The 18,977-nt window shown below is 39.8% G+C and overlaps 1 protein-coding gene across 1 annotated transcript; it reads right to left on the minus strand.

The window, feature by feature from the left end:
• Positions 1–186: 186 nt before the first annotated feature.
• tmem229b (transmembrane protein 229B) lies at positions 187–16,505 on the minus strand. The gene is made up of 2 exons (XM_074660969.1): positions 16,309–16,505; positions 187–3,448 (listed from the first exon to the last, which is right to left on the minus strand). Exon 2 carries the CDS (start codon positions 3,394–3,396, stop codon positions 2,812–2,814), a length of 585 nt encoding a protein of 194 aa, XP_074517070.1. The 5' UTR covers positions 3,397–3,448; positions 16,309–16,505; the 3' UTR covers positions 187–2,811.
• Positions 16,506–18,977: the final 2,472 nt, after the last annotated feature.

The following is an 18,977-nucleotide window of genomic DNA, read 5'->3' on the forward strand; positions in this document are numbered from 1 at the left end:
CCCCCCTCTTGTGGTATTCACGACTTCGTAAGTGGAACGTTTCTGAAAGCTCCGAGTTCAAGAGTTGGGACGTGTTTGTTGACGTTATCAGAAATGGCGGAGTCCATGGAAGTTCATTTTTCGGTGCATAATAAGTTAATATATTGTAATTTTAGTCGTATATTTTTTCTTCTTTGTAATTTTATGATATATCTGAGGAAAATGTTGATATTCCCAACAGCCTCATCTTTTTCCTCTGTCATTATGTCTTTGCATTTCCTGCATTATGTTACCCACTTTCTGTTAAATATTGCCGTTGCTTAGCAGCGGTCTTCTCACGACTTAACCACGACTTCCCATGTTGTAAACACAAGCTCACAAGTTTCATTTGAAGGCACCAAAAGTCCAGTAAAATATCACAGAGGTCATTATTCACCAAGGAAACCAAATCAATCGTGACTCACAGATCATTTATGTTGGAAAGACACAAGCAGCAAATTCTGATACTTGTGTCAGGAGAAATGTGACAGTTTCCTTTAATTCATTCATGATTGAATCACAATCTGCTGCATATTTCCTCACACACTTGTCAAACTAACTAATCAAAGAGGGAAAGGTCGTGAAAATTGGGGTGAAAACCTGACGACCAACAACACTTTGAACAAACACTCGGATTGGCATAACTTGTGAATGTGACGTTTGTTCTTAAAATATATTTTCAAGTAAAAAAAAACTAAAATCTGGAAACCTGATGTGACACCTAAACATCATTCTGTGTCACTAAAATTAAGTATTGCTACTTTATCGATGAACAAACACTTTTTTTGATCGTGTGGCAGCCGGCATTAGGAGAAAAAAAACATTGTCTCACAGTAAAATTATATGATTTCACTGTTTCATTTCCAGTGAATGAGAATTAAGATGAGGTCAAATCTGAGACGACATTAAAGCACACAAAATGGACATCCAGACGTGCAAAAATACGTGCCTTAAAATACCTCACATTAGCCTACACACACACCCAGTCATACACGGATGGTGGAGAAACTGCCATGCAAGGCCGTGAACCTGCTCAGGAGTTTGGGGTTCGGTGTCTTGCTCAAGGACACTTCAACATGCTGTCAGGAGGAGACATCGACCATGATGTCTACTGCCTGAGCTACTGTTGCTCATCACACACAAGCAGCAGACTGACGTACAGTATGTCTGCTGAATGAGCTTCGTAAAAATGTATACTATATTGGAAGACAACTTTTTTCATGCATCTTTTTCCAGGCATTGTGGGTATTCACTAAAATCATTCTTCATAGGGCTGACCCGAATGCTTCGAAGCTTCGACCGTTGCCATGGTAATCAACCTCCAAATGAGTATTTGAATCTTATTTATATGTAATAGGGCTGTCAAAGTTAACGCGATAATAAGGCGTTACATTTTTTTTAACAGCGACTTTTAGATTGTAGCATGCTCATTGTTAAAGAGTGAAGATACTGGCATTATACGAAACTAGAAAACCTAAGGAATCCATTGGTACCAGCCATGTCATACTAGCTTGTCATGAAGGAGGCTAAATAATGCTCCAAACGTACACTACATTTTGGTGAGGAAAAACTGTCAAGGCTATTTTCAAAGGGGTCCCTTGACCTCTGACCTCAAGATATGTGAATGAAAATGGGTTCTATGGGTACCCACAAGTCTCCCCTTTACCTTTACAGACATGCACACTTTCTGATAATCACATGCAGTTTAGGGCAAGTCATAGTCAAGTCAGCACACTGACACACTGACAGCTGTCGTTGCCTGTTGGGCTTGAGTTTTGAGCATAATTTTCATGCTAAATGCAGTACCTGTGAGGGTTTCTGGACAATATTTGTCATTTTTTTTGTGTTATTAATTGATTTGTAATAATAAATATATACATACATTTGCATAAAGGAAGCGTATTTGTCCACTTCCATGTTGATAAGAGTGTTAAATACTTGAAAAATCTCTCTTTAAGGTACATTTTGAGCAGATAAAAAAATGTGATTAATTTGTGATTAAATATTTTGTTGTGTGTAGAGGTGAGTGTGTTAACAGTAGTTTGGCAGACAAACAGACAAAAGAACATGTCAGCTTGCTGCGCCGCGCCGCGAAGCTTCGAATAGTTTCGAGTATTTCTCACCGAAGCTTCGAGACTCAAAAAATGGTATTCGGGACAGCCCTAATTCTTCATGATGTAAGCTGACATACTGAGCCTCAGGGTGGATGGTATGTTCTTAAAGAGCTTTTTGTAGCTACATTACTACAGTACTTTGAATAATACTAAAGGACAATATGTACATTTTAAAAAGAACGTGTTATAGCTATGCATCAGGCATTCTGCTTTCAGATTGACTGATGTGCCCTTGAAAAACAGATATTCTTCTTGAACTTGTTCCTTCTCAGGATGATAACAATAATCTTTGCAAGAGTGTTTTTTTTTTTTTTTATCCCGAGCTCTTTGCAGGAGATATTGAAAGTGTAATCCGGGTCATTTAAGACCGTGATCTCCTTAACCCCACATGGAAATGGGTCGGGATGCATTATGAGATGCAGCGAACACAGCAGCATGGAGTTACTGTGCCTCCGTTGACAGTAGAGAGCACAGTGAGTGGTTTGGGCATTTGAAGACTCAGTTAAGTTTGGTTTTCTGGCTGTTCTGATATTTTGTACACCTCTGCACACCAGCCCAGTGTACACAGCTGTCTGTTTGTCTTCCCCCCATGCAGTTAATGGGGGAGGACTGCTTATGAGAAGTGGCTGAGGAAGGTAGAGGTGGTGTAGCAGGGCGATTGGGTTGGTTCTTCCTTCCTTCAATCTACTTTAAGATAGCCATTAGCATCACCTCCCCTTCCTCTGCTCCTCTCTCTCGTCCTCCCACCACCTACATCTCCTCCCGCCCCACCATCCAACAGATGGTTTGACCAACCGTCCTCGGGCCCCTTGTGGAATCGTAGCCGCAGCGTTTTGCGGATGACAAAGCGCTCTACCATGAAGGAGGCGCAGAACCAGGGTACAGCGTACTCCGCCGTGATCAGTCCCATGAAGTTGTAGCGGAACTCAGAGTAGTCCCAGGGGCAGGCGTTGAACTGGCGCAGCAGCAGCCCCGTGCCGAACTCCCACAGGTACGTCCATAAAGTGTAGATGATGCAACGCAGCAGCACAGGGCAGCGGTCGCGCAGCTCCAGGTACATCCGCTCCATGATGAGGATACAGGTGCCGTAGATGAAGAGCGCCCACACGCTAGTCACTCCAGGGAATTTCCAGTTACAGTTCACCACAAACTCCCAGGCGGCTGTGAACATGACCTCACAGAAGTAGCCGTGGATGGCGTAGAGGTACCAGCGTGACAGCGCTGTCAGAGGTACAGGTGCCTCTGGGGTTTCCTTGGTAACCATCCTTCCTCTTGCTTTCACTCAAATTTTCTATCAGTGATGATGCGATGCAGGTCTGAGGAGAAAGGAGCGAAAGAAAGTGACACAAAGGAAACACGGTATAATATATGAATAAATAAATAAATGACTCGATAAATAAATATGTCATTAAATATAGCAAAAATAATATTAAAAATAAATGTAGCCATTAATTAATTGATAAAATGTGACATACATTAATATTTCTGTTTTAATTTAACTTCTTTATTAATATATATCTTTGTATTGATTACCTTATTTATTTACTCGTTTAATTTTCCCTTTTATTTATTTATGTATCTATTCTATTTCATTTTTAAATATATTTATTTATTTTTGCATTTATTTTTTATTTATTTTCCAATGTATTTATTTATTTCTGCATGATTTCCCCTTTTGCATTTTTACACCTTATTTATTTCCCCAAACTTATTTATTTCTGTATTCTTTTCTTTATACATAAATAAGGGAATTAATACAAAGATAAATAAATAAAGGCGCAAATTAAAACAGAAATATGAATTTATGCCACATTTTATCAATTAATTAATGGCTACATTTATTTTTAATATTATTCTTGCTATATTTATTCATTTATCTAGTCATTTATTTTTTATTATTATTAGGGTTCCCCAAATTAACCAAGGCTGAAATCTTAAAGCTGCCTTCATATGATGAAAAAGTTGCTCTTTGCTCACCGTGAGTTCGGGCACGGAGCTTTGCAGAGGCAAAGCGCAGTGCAGGTATAACATGTCATCGAAAAGTGTGCAAGGAAGCTATTCACTGTTTCTAGTCAACAACAACAGTTGTAGCTGTCATCTCATTGGTTGCGTTTCAAAGGCCAGTGGCAACCAAGGTCAAAGTTGCGCAGAGAACTTGAATTGCGAATGGTGCCAAGCCGAAGTTCAATCAGGGACAAGGCAGTGAAACCTTTGATTGACACAAGGAAGATGAAATTAGAGACGGCATGGCTTCAGAGGACTTTCCTACGGCCTTCCCTCACTTGATGCTATTTACTGACTGACTGAGGGGGTCTCTTATGTAAGGTATAGCTTTATCATGTGCTCTTTTTCCAAATCACGCAGCTTGGCGCACACAGGCTTTGGTATCAGGTGTCAGGAGGCCCACGCAGGGTTGGATCCTTCCTCTACTCTATTAAACACGCCGCATGTCTAATAAAAAACATCGAAGGCAAACAACATCATACCGAGGAGTTCAAAGACCACATGGTTGAGAGGACCACTGACTGTATATCTTCTACTATACAATGCTTCCAGAGGAAACTGTGTCATAACAGCAACCATTATACAATGGATCACTACCGCTCTGTAAAACACAAGCTCAGAGAGAGGTTAGGAGGACAAAAGCCTGTTTGAAGAACAAAAGACGATTTTTTGGGCTCTTTTTGTCTTCAAAGGCTGGCGGGGGCCCAGAGTGGGCCCGTGGGGATTAGCACATTCTCCCAAAACAAGGAACAAGGGTTTCATGTGAGGGACTGGGCCACAGCGATGGACCACCTGACCTCATAAACCCCTTCTACCATCTTTTCACTGCCTGCCTGGGAAACTCTCCCTCTCCTCTCATCTATCCAACATGCCTGGGTCAAAGTCATGCACTCTGACATCCTCAAATGTCTTGTTTTAACCACAAATCAAAGCTATTCAGTTTACGGTCATAGAGGAGTAAAGAAACCAGAAAATATTCACATTTAAGAAGCTGGAATCAAAGAATTTAGACTTTTTTTTCTTCAAAATTAAAAAAAAAATGAAAGCAGAAAGACTAGAAATGGGAAAACAGCTAGCAGCACCTCACTGATTAACATGCTATATATGACATTTGTTTAATCTGCACAAAAACAGCAACAACAAGTCTACCGGAATTCACTGCGCCCGTCCAAATACATATAATATAATGTGTTAATTTGTTAGATTTAAAGGTGCTGGAAGGTGGAATTTGCTTTTGGACCAACACATTCTCACTCCCAACTCGTCAAATACCGCTGCTTGGTCAGCGCCCCTCGGCATCAAAGACCGACACACGGTAGTGAGGGTACCCTACTTGCGTTACTTTTGGGCGTGTCAGGGACGGCGTGTCAATCTACGCCTGTTACGCGCATAGTGTCCTTTTAAAATAAACTTTCGTTTTCACAGGAAGTTGGGTTTAGGCAACATAACCACTTGGTTTGGGTTAGGAAACAATCGTGGTTGACGTTAACTTCACTTACTAACGACTCACGTGACAAAATAAGTCAACGTTACTTTTAGTTTTACTCGGGACAGCAACACTGGTCTCCTGGTTGAAAGTCTTTTGTTTGTTAGACCCATCCGCCACGCCTCCCGCCCGCCGTTAGTGGACTATCATGCTATTAATACTACGTCACATACTGACGCTAAAGGGTGCCTCCGTGCGTTGGGCTCCGATGCCGAGGGGCGAGTTGGGAGTGAGACCGGGTTGTTTGGACAGAGTCAGGCTAGCTGTTTCCCCCTGTTTCCAGTCTTTATGTTAAGCTAACTGGCTGCTGGTTGTAGGACAGATATGAGGTATTAATCTCATCACATAATGATCTTTGGTCTGTATTAAAGCTCTGCTGTGATAGATCCACTCTTTCTGTTCACTACCAGGTGTTTTTACCCCCAATCTTATACCCGAGGATCACGTGCCCTCTTTCTCCCCTTCCGCTTTTCTCCCCCCTTTTCACAGTTCAACCCCCCATCACCTCTCTGTTTCCATCGCCTGACACCATTTGTTCTGCATTCACATGCCTTCCTGCCAAACAGCTTATACATACCAAAAATAGGTTTCAGACTCGTCCGCTGCTGAAAAATCAACATTTCACCAAATCTTAAAATGTGTTTCGTATGTTTATAGTCTCTCTGTTTGTGTTAGTCTTTTCATCTTTAGTATACACGCACAATGAATGGCTATTTCAGGAGAGGTAAAGCTACGTCAACTTGATTCAAAAAGCAAGAAATAAATCCTCAGTGTAGGTTTTTCTCCTACACAAGTATATTTTTAGGTGTGTAAGAATGACTGTTAAATCAGTAACTCATGTCCTCAATGCCTCTTGTTTGTATATCAGATAGATCTTAATGGAATATCATAATGGCTTCTTAAGCAGTTTGGCAGCCTCTCCAGGTCAACACAACCGGTCAGATTACATTAGAGATCCTTCACATTGTTTACTGTACAAAGGCAGATTTGTTTATGTTGCGAAACAGGAAGAAAACGAGTTGTAACAGATCATTCTCAGCTATCTGAGATTCTGGTGATCACAGATGAAACGAGTGAATGAACGGTCACTTTTAACACATTTATGCCCCAATAAAGTGAAACCAGAGCTACATCCTCTTTGCTACAGCTATGAAAGAGGCTGGGAATGTGATCTGAAAGCACAGGAACAAACAATGAAATTAGGGCGAAACAGAACCTTTTGATGATCTCAACCATTTATGGTGCTTACCAGAGCTGCCAAAGTTAACATGATAACGTGTTAACACAAATTTGTTTTAACGGCACTAACTTCTTTAATGTATTAACGCAACTTGCTTAAGTTGAGAGTGAAGATACTGGTATCATATGAAACACGAAATCCTAGGAATCCATTGGTACCAACCATTTCATACTAACTTGTCAGGACGGAGGCTAAATAATGCTCCAAACTTACGCTAAATTTTGGGTTCTATGGGTACCAACGAGTCTCCCCTTTACAGACATGCACACTTTATGATGATCACATGCAGTTTGGGAGCAAATCATAGTCAAGTCAGCACACTGACACACTGACAGCTGTTGTTGCCTGTTGGGCTGCAGTTTGCCATGTTATGATTTTAGCATATTGTTTTATGTTAAATACAGTACCTGTGAGGGTTTCTGGACAATATTTGTCACTGTTTTGTGTTGTTAATTGATTTCCAATAATAAATATATACATACATTTGCATAAAGCAAGCATATTTGCCCACTCCCATGTTGATAAGAGTATTAAATACTTGACAAATCTCCCTTTAAGGTACATTTTGAACAAATAAAAAAAGTGTGATTAATTTGCGATTAATCACGATTAACTATTTTAATCGATTGACAGCCCTAGTGCTTCCACATTGTTATCAGAATTAATGTGAGCATGATATATTAATGTTTTAAAGTGATATAATCTAATTTTGTGCTTTGACACGTTACTTTTATTTTAACTTTATTTATTTGGACGGTCCGATGTTTATCAGGGAAGAGAGAGAACAAAAGTCGCTGGTCGGACCAAAACCCAGTTGCTGTGATTATATGGTCTTAAAAACCGCAAGACGCCAAGACGCCCTTTCTGTGTGTATTTAGGCATATCGATTGACTTGTTGCCTCAGCATGACACAGTTCACACACTGGGCGCTATTTGATTCTGTTGTTGTTATTGCAGCTGTTGTAGGATATCGCCCACCAGCCCACCAGCTCTCTCATCGGCCTTATGTATCGATCAGCAAGGTTCCTGGCAGCTCTTGCTGCGGCGACCCGCTTCGCCATCGCACTCTATTGAACCTCGCTACGGGACATCACAGTGTGATGGTGATCAGAATGGCGAGTGTGACAGCTGCCTGCTTTGTAAACCTCCTGATGACCACGGGGAGACAGAACGCAGGCAGGGTGCTGTCTGAACTGAAAGGGGAGGGAAGTCTAAACCACGGAGGGTTTGTGTGAGGACACAGAGGGAAGACACCGACTGAGTGTATGTTTTTAAATGAAACACAAAGGGAAAGAGAAAGATAGAGAAAGGGAGCTTTTAACGGAGGTTGAAAAGAAAGCTGTCGGTGAGACTCTCCTCTGACAGCAGGTAAACAAACACAAGCAAAGAAAACACGCCGATATGAGAGTCAGCCATGGTTGAATTAAAAAAAAACAATAAAAACAAAGAGGTGCCTTTACTCTGCCGACAGCATGCTGACAGCTGTGAACTCTGACTCCATGATTAAATCAGAAGCCTAACCCATCGCTGACCTCACTTCACGCCATAATCCCCGTTCATGTACTGTAGCTCTCTCTGGCTCTGGCGCAGATCCAAGGCCTATGCAGACTTCTGGAAGGTCACTTTGGGAGGCTGCGGCGGCGTGGCGTATAGAAACCAGCAGTATCCAATGCGGTTAAGTGTCAGTGACCAAGGTGACATAACCATCTCTTCAGCTGCCCTTGTAGTTGTGAAAACACTGCAGATTTTAGGGTCAAATTTCAGCTTTGTACCTTATTTTCCTGACATACACAAGCAAGGATACTGACGAGCTGACAGGACACTGCTGAAACAATTAGATGATTTATTAACTAGTTGATCGACAGATGACTAATTACCAACAATTCTGCTGATCGATTCAGTGTTTTAGTAATTTATCAAGCAAAAATGAAAAATGTTTGAAGGTTCTAGCTTCTAAAATATGACGATTTGCTGCTTTTCTCTGTTTTATAATAACACATTAACGCAAATTTGTTTTAACGCCACTAATTTATTTAACACATTAACTCAACTTGCGATTTTTAGTTTTGTAGCGGGCTCAGTTTTAAAGCTAGAGTGAAGATACTAGTATCATATGAAACCTAAGGAATCCATTGGTACCAACCATGTCATACTAGCTTGTCGCTAAATAACGCTCCAAACAACTGTTATGGCCCTTTTCAAAGGGGTCCCTTGACCTCTGACCTCAAGATATGTGAATGAAAATAGGTTCTATGGGTACCCACGAGTCTCCCCTTTACAGACATGCCCACTTTATGATAATCACATGCAGTTTGGGGGCAAGTCATAGTCAAGTCAGCGCACTGACACACTGACAGCTGTTGTTGACTGTCTGCCTGCAGTTTGCCATGTTATGATTTGAGCATGTTTTTATGCTAAATGCAGTACCTGTGAGGGTTTCTGGACAATATTTGTCATTGTTTTGTGTTGTTAATTGATTTCCAATAATAAATATATACATATATTTGCATAAAGCAGCATATTTGTCCACTCCCATGTTGATAAGAGTATCAAATACTTGACAAATCTCCCTTTAAGGTACATTTTGAATAAATAAAAAAAATGTGCGATTAATTTGCGATTAACTACGGACAATCATGTAATCAATCAGGATTAAATATTTTAATCGATTGACACCATTAATCATTATAAATTGATCAATTAATTGAAAAAAAATATCTACAAATTAATCAAAAATGATGTACCCATGCAGCACTGCTAACCTGAAAGCTGATGCTGCACATATAGTGAGACAGGTTTATGGCTTCTGGAGTCACCACTAATAGATCCTGACCAAATTTGCTTCTCTGTGTGGGTGATGAGCAATTGATTGAGTGATTGACGAGAAGTGTGTGTCAAGTGAGGGGGAGAGAAGAAGGTTGATGGGGGGAGGGGGCGCAGAAGAACTTTCCGCAGCAGCACAAAATAAACTGATGCAGATCAATTCCGAAGACAGATCAATTACCCCTGAAACAACGAGCTGGCTCTAATCCTAAACAGCATCACATGTCTCCTGCGTCAAGAGAAAGTCAAATAGAGTTGTAATACCCTTTATGGCCTAAATATCCTTGAAAAAGCAAGCTTGTTTGAAGTGTCGTACAGCCGCGTCTAAGGACAAAAACATTCATAACTGTTCCCAACGGTCACACTCAAAGGCAGGACGAAAAGCCCAACGCCACAGAGAGGGACAAGCCGCAATAATCGTTTAAATATACGCACACGTTACAGGCATTTGTGATTTGGCACTTGTTTCTACACACAGAAAATGAAAGAGAGCTTTAGGGACAAGCTCAAATCTGCCTACTTTATCACCTCTTCACAAAGTGCTCGTCGGTTTTGTAAAGTTATAAATATTGTCACACCCAGTCCACTTTGGAAAAGTGTGTTCGGAGGGAGTTTTTCCTATTTCTAATCCAGTATCCATGTGTCGATTATTAATTTAATCCCTTGGTACACGCTAAATATGTTTCCAACAAACATATTTATTTTATATTTTTATTTTATTATAGAAGTGTGTGTTTGAATGTGTTTAAATGACTTTGTTTACATTTTCGAGGAATGTCTAATTTATTAATTTAACCCTTATCCTCCCTGTTCCTGATCTAACGACGTGGGCGAACAACACGTTCTCATCCCAATTCGTCACATACTGACGCTCTGTCAGACCTCTTGGTGTCACTTTATTGTTGCAGTACAGTGTGCTTAACATTGTGTATTCAAACAAAAATGCTTGCATAGGTTTAGGCAACAAAACCACTTAGTTAGGTTTAGGAAAGAACTACATGGTTGGGCTTAAAATTACTACGCTTGTAAAGTGAAAATGAAACGCTGTGTGTGTGTGTTTGCGCTCTTTATACTACGTCACCACACTCCCGCCGCACTTTCTCTGAGTGTTTAATATTGACGCGGATGAGTTTACATTGTAGTTAATTGAAAGCCTTGTGTGTCAGCATCACACGTCGAGGAGGTGTGACAATGTGTTGGTTTCTTGCGCCGCGGGAATGAGAACGGGCTGAGGTGAAAGTCACGCCAAATTTTTTGTAATCCAATCAAATTTTCTCCTCTCGTAGCTAAACCTGACGATTATCTAACAATTAATCAACTAATCGTTTGGTCTATAAAATGTCTAAATGAATATCTTATTTTGTCAGGTGGTATCAACCTGCAACAACCTCGGTGTTCAGATTGTAAAAACATGTGTGATTGATAGACAAAGGATGAAGTAGTACTTATTACATTTCCCTGCACTCTCAGCTATAAATATTCCCCCAGAGACACATAAAGTATCTGAGTATCACAAACAAGTATGGCTTTTGATAGAACTGGAGAGTCGCCATGAGGGCTAAGACTAAAAGCCTGGACGCAGCACGGCCAACAGAGCCTCATATAACATTATAGTAAGCATCCTTTCTATATCCGCAAGGTGAAAGCCTGGACAAAACAAGCAGAGTGGTGGCGGGCAGGGCTCTATGTACAGTAGGAGCTGCACTCTGAACGGTTCATATCCAAAAGGTCCTATTGATTTGTTACCTGAGATTCATAACCCTTTGTCCTTAACATTGTATAGTAGATGTAAAAGCTTTTATATTACTTTGATAACCTTTAAAAAAGAGCTGTCATGTTGCTAATCCAATATAACGGGTTAGCATCCGGCTGCTGACTATATTTCAGTCAGACACTGTTGTTAAAAAAACTGACAAAATGCAAGAGCTGGGTAAGAAATCAATAAACATATGAATGATAAGATTCCAAAATCTCCTGGGATTTGCTTATTTTAATGTTGAAATATATGTTAAAAATTGTGTTATCAAACTTTAATTTTGTATTAAAGTGTTCTAGCTTGATAAAATGATGTATATTCACATTACAAATAACTTTGAACATGTTCTCCATGGTGTTCTGCTATATACTATCAAAACAAAGGCAAGGATTCTCAAAAGAACGTAACAAAAAAAGTGTAAAAGCACCAATAACACATCATCAACATACAACGATCCAAAGTGGAGGACTTGGATCGTTGTATATTGATAATGTGTTGGAATGTGTTTGTTATCAAAATGTAACATTATTTGACAATATGTCAGTATCGTCCAGTAGTGCTAATTATCAGCTGGTTATTCATCTATAAATAGTTTCTAAATTGAATTATCTGTATTATATCAAGATATATACCTCTATTGTGATATACATGTACAATTAAGTAGACCATGATAGGAGTAGGGCTGTCGCAATAACCGCAATATTAACAAGTGAACCGCAGGGGATGGAAAGCAACCACCACAACCACTATGTTTTTCTTTTTTTAATTCTTTGCAACCGGACGCAACCGAAGTATCTCAGCTGAAAAAACGCTGCGCCTCATTGCCCTTCTGCATTTAACAATAAACAAGTATTAGTAGATTTGTTATGTGTTATAAAGCAACAATGTACCTAATAATAAAGCTTATTTATACAGCACTAAAATCAGGATAAATTAAGTGATTTGCAACAACAACAAAATTGCAATAATACAGCATATTGCACTGTTGAGCCATTATCACCGCAGGGGAAATCCTTTACCACGACAGCCCTTGATAGGAGATTTTAATACTGCTGGATTTAATCTTCTTTTTTATTTTTTTATTATTTCTCTCAGGAACAAGGTAAAAACCAACAAAAACATAAATAAAAAGTGTCTGGGTTTGTTGAATGAAAAGATATGGAAAAACTGTGAGGTATACAAAGATCAACCGTGTTTGATTTCATATGGGAACTCAGTATCATCCAATATCCTGACTGTTATGGGTGTTGGGATGGAGAGGAAAACGTGTGTTCGGAGCAACTCTAATTCTTGTGTCTGCACATACTAGAAATATACTAGATACACTATAAAAGATGTATGATGTGTGGGGGGAGGGGTTTACAAAACTATTCAACCATCCGACATGCAGTTGTGATGCAGCATACTGTCAGCATAAGGCGTCACTTTCTGCTGATGTTTCAACAAAACCTCTCGGTCATTTCAACCTTCACGTTACGCAGACTGAGGTTATAGTGAGAATGCCGTATGGTGCCTTATCTGAACGCTGTGTTGCAATCAGCTCTGACTTTTAATCTATTCTGTTGAGTAATCTAAGCTGCTGGGGGGGAGGTCTTCTTCTCTGTCTGTCTGTCTGTCAGTTCACCAGTCTGTCTGTCTCTTTATCACCCAATAAATATCCACAAAATTACCTTTAAACAAACTGACCTTTACAGTTCAAACCTTCTCATAGAGTATCTTCTCTTCTCCCTCTTTTACTCCCCCACACACTCATTACAGCTCTTGAGCTCTTAGCAGTTTAATGAAAGACCCTAAAACATGGGAGCTAAGCCCTCTGTCCTGAATAGCATGTGGGTCATGCCCCATAGATTAGAAATCTTGGAGCAGCTACAGAGAAGGCAGGAGATTCCGGTCATCATGTTGCAGCGGAGAGTAATGCCTCTAATGGTGGGGGGGATGCATGCGCATGTTAATCTGTTATCAGACAAAGAAGCTTTATAATCAATCGTTGACAATGCATAATTGATGCGGGCTGCTCTGCGAAGGTTTATGGATAAAGATATTTGAAAAACAAACAAGGTTTTGAGCTAAACTGATCACCTGCGTTGAACAAATATCTAGCATGCTGTTTAGTGTTTTTATGTGAACCTAAAGTCTAAAGGTGCAGAGGCCTCTTCTAAAGCAAACACACAAAGACAAATGTTTAAGTGGAGCCCGACTAATACTGGATTTTTGAGGCCAATACTGATATTTAAAAATATTAAAAAACTCAATAAAGTATTGATATTGATATTGCTGGGGGAGTTTTAAAAAAAAAATAGATAAGGAACTGCTAAATTTGGTTATTAAAGAACTGTGACCAATATATGTACTGAGAAGAAATATTTTTCTTTTAAAAAATGTACTTGTCAGTCCTCTCTGGTGAAAAACGTAATGTCAGCATGTGTCCAAATTACCTCAAACATATCTTTGGCATTTACATTCCGAATTTCTGCTAGTCGTTTTGTTGTCATTTGAAACCTTACTTTGTGTGATTTGTATATTATACATAATTTATGTCTTACATGTCTATGTGTGCACATTTGCTTTTCTTGCCTTTATTCTTTCTATTGTGGAGCATTTTGTACCCGTATTGGAACAACGCAGCAGTACAGAAATAAAGTTTTGTAATTTTTGAGAAAGTAACTTCTTCCCCTCAACGAGTATATTTGAGTGTCTTTACTTTCAGCTCGTTCTCATTCCCAGGGTGTCAAATACTGCTGCTTTGTCACGGTCATCAGCATTTGATACCGCCGCACATGGAACCCTTTAGCGTTGGAATGCTAAGTTTCTATTAACTAGAATATAAACCCATCCGCATCAATATCAAACTCTCAGGGAAAGTGCTTTGGTGACGTAGTTTAAAGAGCGAAAGAGACACACAGGGTGGAAGAGGAGGTGGATGGGTCCAACACAAGGCTTTCATCCAGGAGACCGCAACGTTCACAAAGTCAAAATCACATTTTCACAGTACAAACGCAGAAAATTTAAGCCCAATCATGTTGTAATTTCCTAAACCTAACTAAGTGGTTTTGTTGCCTAAGCCTAAGCAAGTGTTTTTGTTTAATTAACAACATTAAGCACGTGTTTACTGCAAGCAAAAAGTGACGCCGAGGGGTCTGACAAAGCGTCAGTTTGTGACGAGGTGGGATTTTCTATTTGGGCAGTCCCTACTAGAGGTGTTCATTTAGCACATGTATAAACTAATATCTTTAAACTGTCACTGAACGAATGAGCAGCTTATAAACAGTGCTTTTATGGGTTAGTTTACGACTGAACTGAACATGACGGTTTGGACCAGAAACAATCTGACGTAATGTTGCAGACCTATGAATGGTGCTGCATTCACACAAAAAAAAAGAAGTGAGCAACCTACACAGTCAGTGGCTACGAATCTTTGAAGTGAATCGGCAAAGCGATTTCTGATTTCCACCTCTATTCTCACTCACACACGGGAACATTTTGGTTAGGAAACTCTCCTCTGCCTCAACAATGACCTTTTATGTGCCTTTAACCTGCTGTACAAATGGGCATCCTCAACACACCCTATATGGTCTGTTATAATACGGAGCAGGAACTGAAAAACCTGCATGAGTGCATTATGACAGGTCTGTGCTTTATACTACATTAACTTAGACAAGAGTGTCCACACAGCTGAGGTGGGCTTTCTGAAACTTCTTTCATGGGTGTCATTTTGGGACTCCTTGCTGTGAAGGCATACTTCGAAAAAGGAGAACGGTCTGCAGGACAGATAATAATGCACACAGTGCACTTTCATAGACTAAGCTACTGGAGTTACCCTGCACTATACTCATTTTTAACAGTCTCTTCTGCACTATATTCACTTTTTTAATAGTCGTGTATCACAGCTGTTACCCTGCACTATATTCAGTTTTAACAGTTTTCCTCATCTCCTTGTATTTTTATATCTGGTATATTTTTTTGTACTTTGTACTACTAACTTTTTTACAGCCTTTTTACTAACATGTTTTGCACTATGGAACTGTGATGCTGGAAAATTGAATTTCCCCCGGGATCAATAAAGTTACTATCTATCTATATATCTATCTAACTATATAGTCTACCAAGGCAGCAGCAGGAGGGATTATCTCACCCCAAATGATAGTGAACTGCAGGAATTATATGGAATAAATCAACCTAAAGCCACATATAACATAATTTTTTTGCATCCATAAATGTGACAAAGAACTGAAATCATGCCTCTGCTCTGTAGATAAACTCCACTGGTTGTAATTACACTAGATGGCCAAAGTCATCATATTTTGTCCCTGGTAAACTATGAGCCAATGCGCAGGCCCAGCTGCTGTGGGACTCCTCTGCAGCATCACGCCTCCTTCACACTGAGCAGTGCGGTACCTTACAACATCATTTAAAACAATCCCCTCTGAAATTTGACTAAGGGGGACTTGGAAACACTTCATTGAAATATGCATGATACAATTACACACACAGGTTACTTACTATACTCCTCTTTGTGAGTTTATATCACCAGTCCTATGCTTATTTTAAACAGGTGTAACAGCCCATGTGTGCATAAAAAAACATGCATTAAGAGGAATGCATCCTGCTTTTTAACACTATGTGCAGCTATTTACTATATGCATTAATTAAATAAGAACACAGTTTGCTTGTAAAGCTGTCAACTTGCAAGCAAACACTCATTAAAGATAATTTCCAGTCTATAAGGCTGGATAAATTACATTTTATCACTAAAAAAGCTTCCCAAACATATGTTATATATAATGCAAAGCCATGCTGACATGTTGGCTACATGTCGTTCTCCAGCTCCAGCAGACGGACATGAATCATCAGTGCAGGTTTTTCTTACCTTCAGATGGAGCTCTGCGGCGGTGTCTCCCTCAGCACACAGGCCGGCGGATAGAGCACATCACCCGGGGAGATTGTGCAGGATGTCTCGGTGGTGGTGGTGGTGGTGGTGGAGGTGGAGGTCTGCAGCTCGTTCTCTTTCCTCCCTCCACGGTGTCTCTCTGCTGTCCGGTGGAAATTGACACATTTTACTTCACTGCAGCAGCAGCAGCTCACGCTCAGACAGACTCACGCACTTCTTGCATCTTTTGGTTAACCCTTTCATCACCGCAGCGCAGCGTGCAGAGCTCCACACACACAACTGTAGTATGGCTGCTGGGAATCCCTTCGGTCAGTCTGTGTGGATCCACTGTATGTTGAACAAGTTAATATTTAAGCACAGCTGCCACCCGAAATGATAAACACATCTTTTTTTCAGCTTTTTCCAAGTAGAATTCACAATTTAGCACGTTTAAAGGTCCCATATCGTGCTCCTTTTCAGGTTCATACTTGTATTTTGTGTTTCTACTAGAACATGTTTTCATGCTGTAATGTTCAAAAAACACATTATTTTCCTCATACTGTCTGCCTGAATATACCTGTATTCACCCTCTGTCTGAAACGCTCCGTTTTAGTGCATTTCAATGGAATTGCAACAGAACTGCGTTGCTAGGTTACAGCTTGGGTCCATGTGTACTTCCTGTCAGCTGATGTTATTCACATACACTGCAACAGGAAATAAACTGGGACACATTTAGAATGTTTATGTTTAAAACCGTGTAATGGTCTAAATATTGTATATTTGTGACATCACAAATGGACAGAAATCCTAACGGCTTGTTTCAAACGCCCAATTTCTGAATACGGGCTGTGAGTATTTCTCCGTATATTGAGGACTTTGATAGTTTAACAGTATTTATATAGCACTTAAACCTGCTTTATAATGTAAAAGACCCAAAAATCTCTCTTTTTACAATATGGGACCGTTAAGCTACTTTTATGTCACATATTTAGCTAACTGTATCATATTATAAAATACTTTAATATATTGTTTTAATGGTAATTATTAACAAATTGTATTGCTATACTGTGTTTTCCCCTTATATTCCCATGTTATAAACCATTTACCAATTATTTAGTGTATAACCTGGTTATAAAAAAGCTTAACTAGCAATGAAACTTAGCTAAAGTTCCAAAATTCTCAGAAAACCTACACAATCAACTCCCATTTTTGACTATTGTTCTCAAACTTTCAAAGACTTCCTGTTGTTTCCCCAGATTTTCAGACCTTAGCAGTAATCCTGTTTATACTCACTGTTCCTCCAGTGGGATGAATATTTCAGGAGTTTGAAGAAGAGGTGTGAACCCTCACACATATCCAGTGACAGGAGAAGAGGTGACACCGGCGCCAATAATAACGTCTCTTGCTCTTGGTAGGTTTGTTTTTAGAAAGAGCCAGCGTGGTGTTTGTTAGGTGTGTGGCAGCATATGTCATTATTTGTGTCATTACAGACAGTGACATCACTATTGTTTACTGTCAAACTACTTCCTTCAGCAAATTAAGGTCAGGTGGTTTAGTCATGTGGTGGGTTTCTGCTCGCTGCAAACAAGTGCTTAGGGAAGGACTTGTCATGAAACTTTACAGATGTGTAGTTGACATCAAAATGAAGGCTGAGTTTGTAGATGGATGTAGTCCAAGTAAGGGCGCCGGACGTAAGGGGGTTGGAAGTGGGGAAGGAGCTATTGTCCCCCCCACTTTACGAGCTAAGCACAACGGAACGCTGAATAAGACATTTTCAGGCAACCAAAAAGGTTATAATTAACTTTCATGAACTGAAAACACACCGTGAAAGGGTTAAAGTTGTAAGTCGAAAACACAGACAACGCCACGGTAACGACCTGTCAATCACAAGGTAGCCACGCCCTAAAGCATACCCTGCTTTATGGTCAATTTGACTCTAAATGGGACCATAATTTACTAAATGAACATCATGCTGTATTGAAGAAGACTTGAAACTAGCGATTAAGACCATAAACTCATGTTTACAATGTTTACTGAAGTGAGAAGTAGGGTCATTTTCTCATAGACTTCTATACAATCTGACTTCTTTTTGCACCCAGAGGAGTCGCCCCCTGCTGGCTATTAGAAAGAATGCAGGTTTAAAGCTCTTCAGCACTGGCTTCACTTTTCAGAACCGGAGGTGGTGTGATCCCATCACAGGATGGTCTCTAGTTCCATTTTATATTCCGCCAAAAACTTGTGGATCAATAAAGTCTCATCTTAACCAATAATAATAATTCATAATGTTGATTACGTTTTGTATTATTAATCTGAATCTGCAAAGTAACTCAAGTTGTCAGATAAATGTAGTGGAGTAAAAAGTACAAAGTAGCAGGAAATGGAAATACGCAAGTAAAATATAAGTACCTCAAAATTGTACTTTGTTACTTTCCACCACTTTACTGGTGCAGGATCACCTCATGGCAATGGCACTGTCCATTCTGATAACATAAGCGGTATAAAAGCACATTGTGTGTCATGATTAAACCTGATGATACATGATAATGTAAGACAGGATGTAACTGAAATATCGATCCTGATAACTGTCCATTCCTTCTAGTTTTAAGTGGTCTTCAAAGGGAAATGTCCCTTTCAACAGGACATGAGCGGTCGCTCAGAGATTTGAAGAG

Source organism: Sebastes fasciatus, chromosome 15 (assembly GCF_043250625.1).
Source record: "Sebastes fasciatus isolate fSebFas1 chromosome 15, fSebFas1.pri, whole genome shotgun sequence".
NCBI classification, from domain to species: domain Eukaryota; kingdom Metazoa; phylum Chordata; class Actinopteri; order Perciformes; family Sebastidae; genus Sebastes; species Sebastes fasciatus.

Coding starts and splice junctions, on each gene's coding strand:
- tmem229b (XM_074660969.1), bottom strand. CDS start 3,396: ATGGTTACCAAGGAAACCCCAGAGGCACCTGTACCTCTGACAGCGCTG.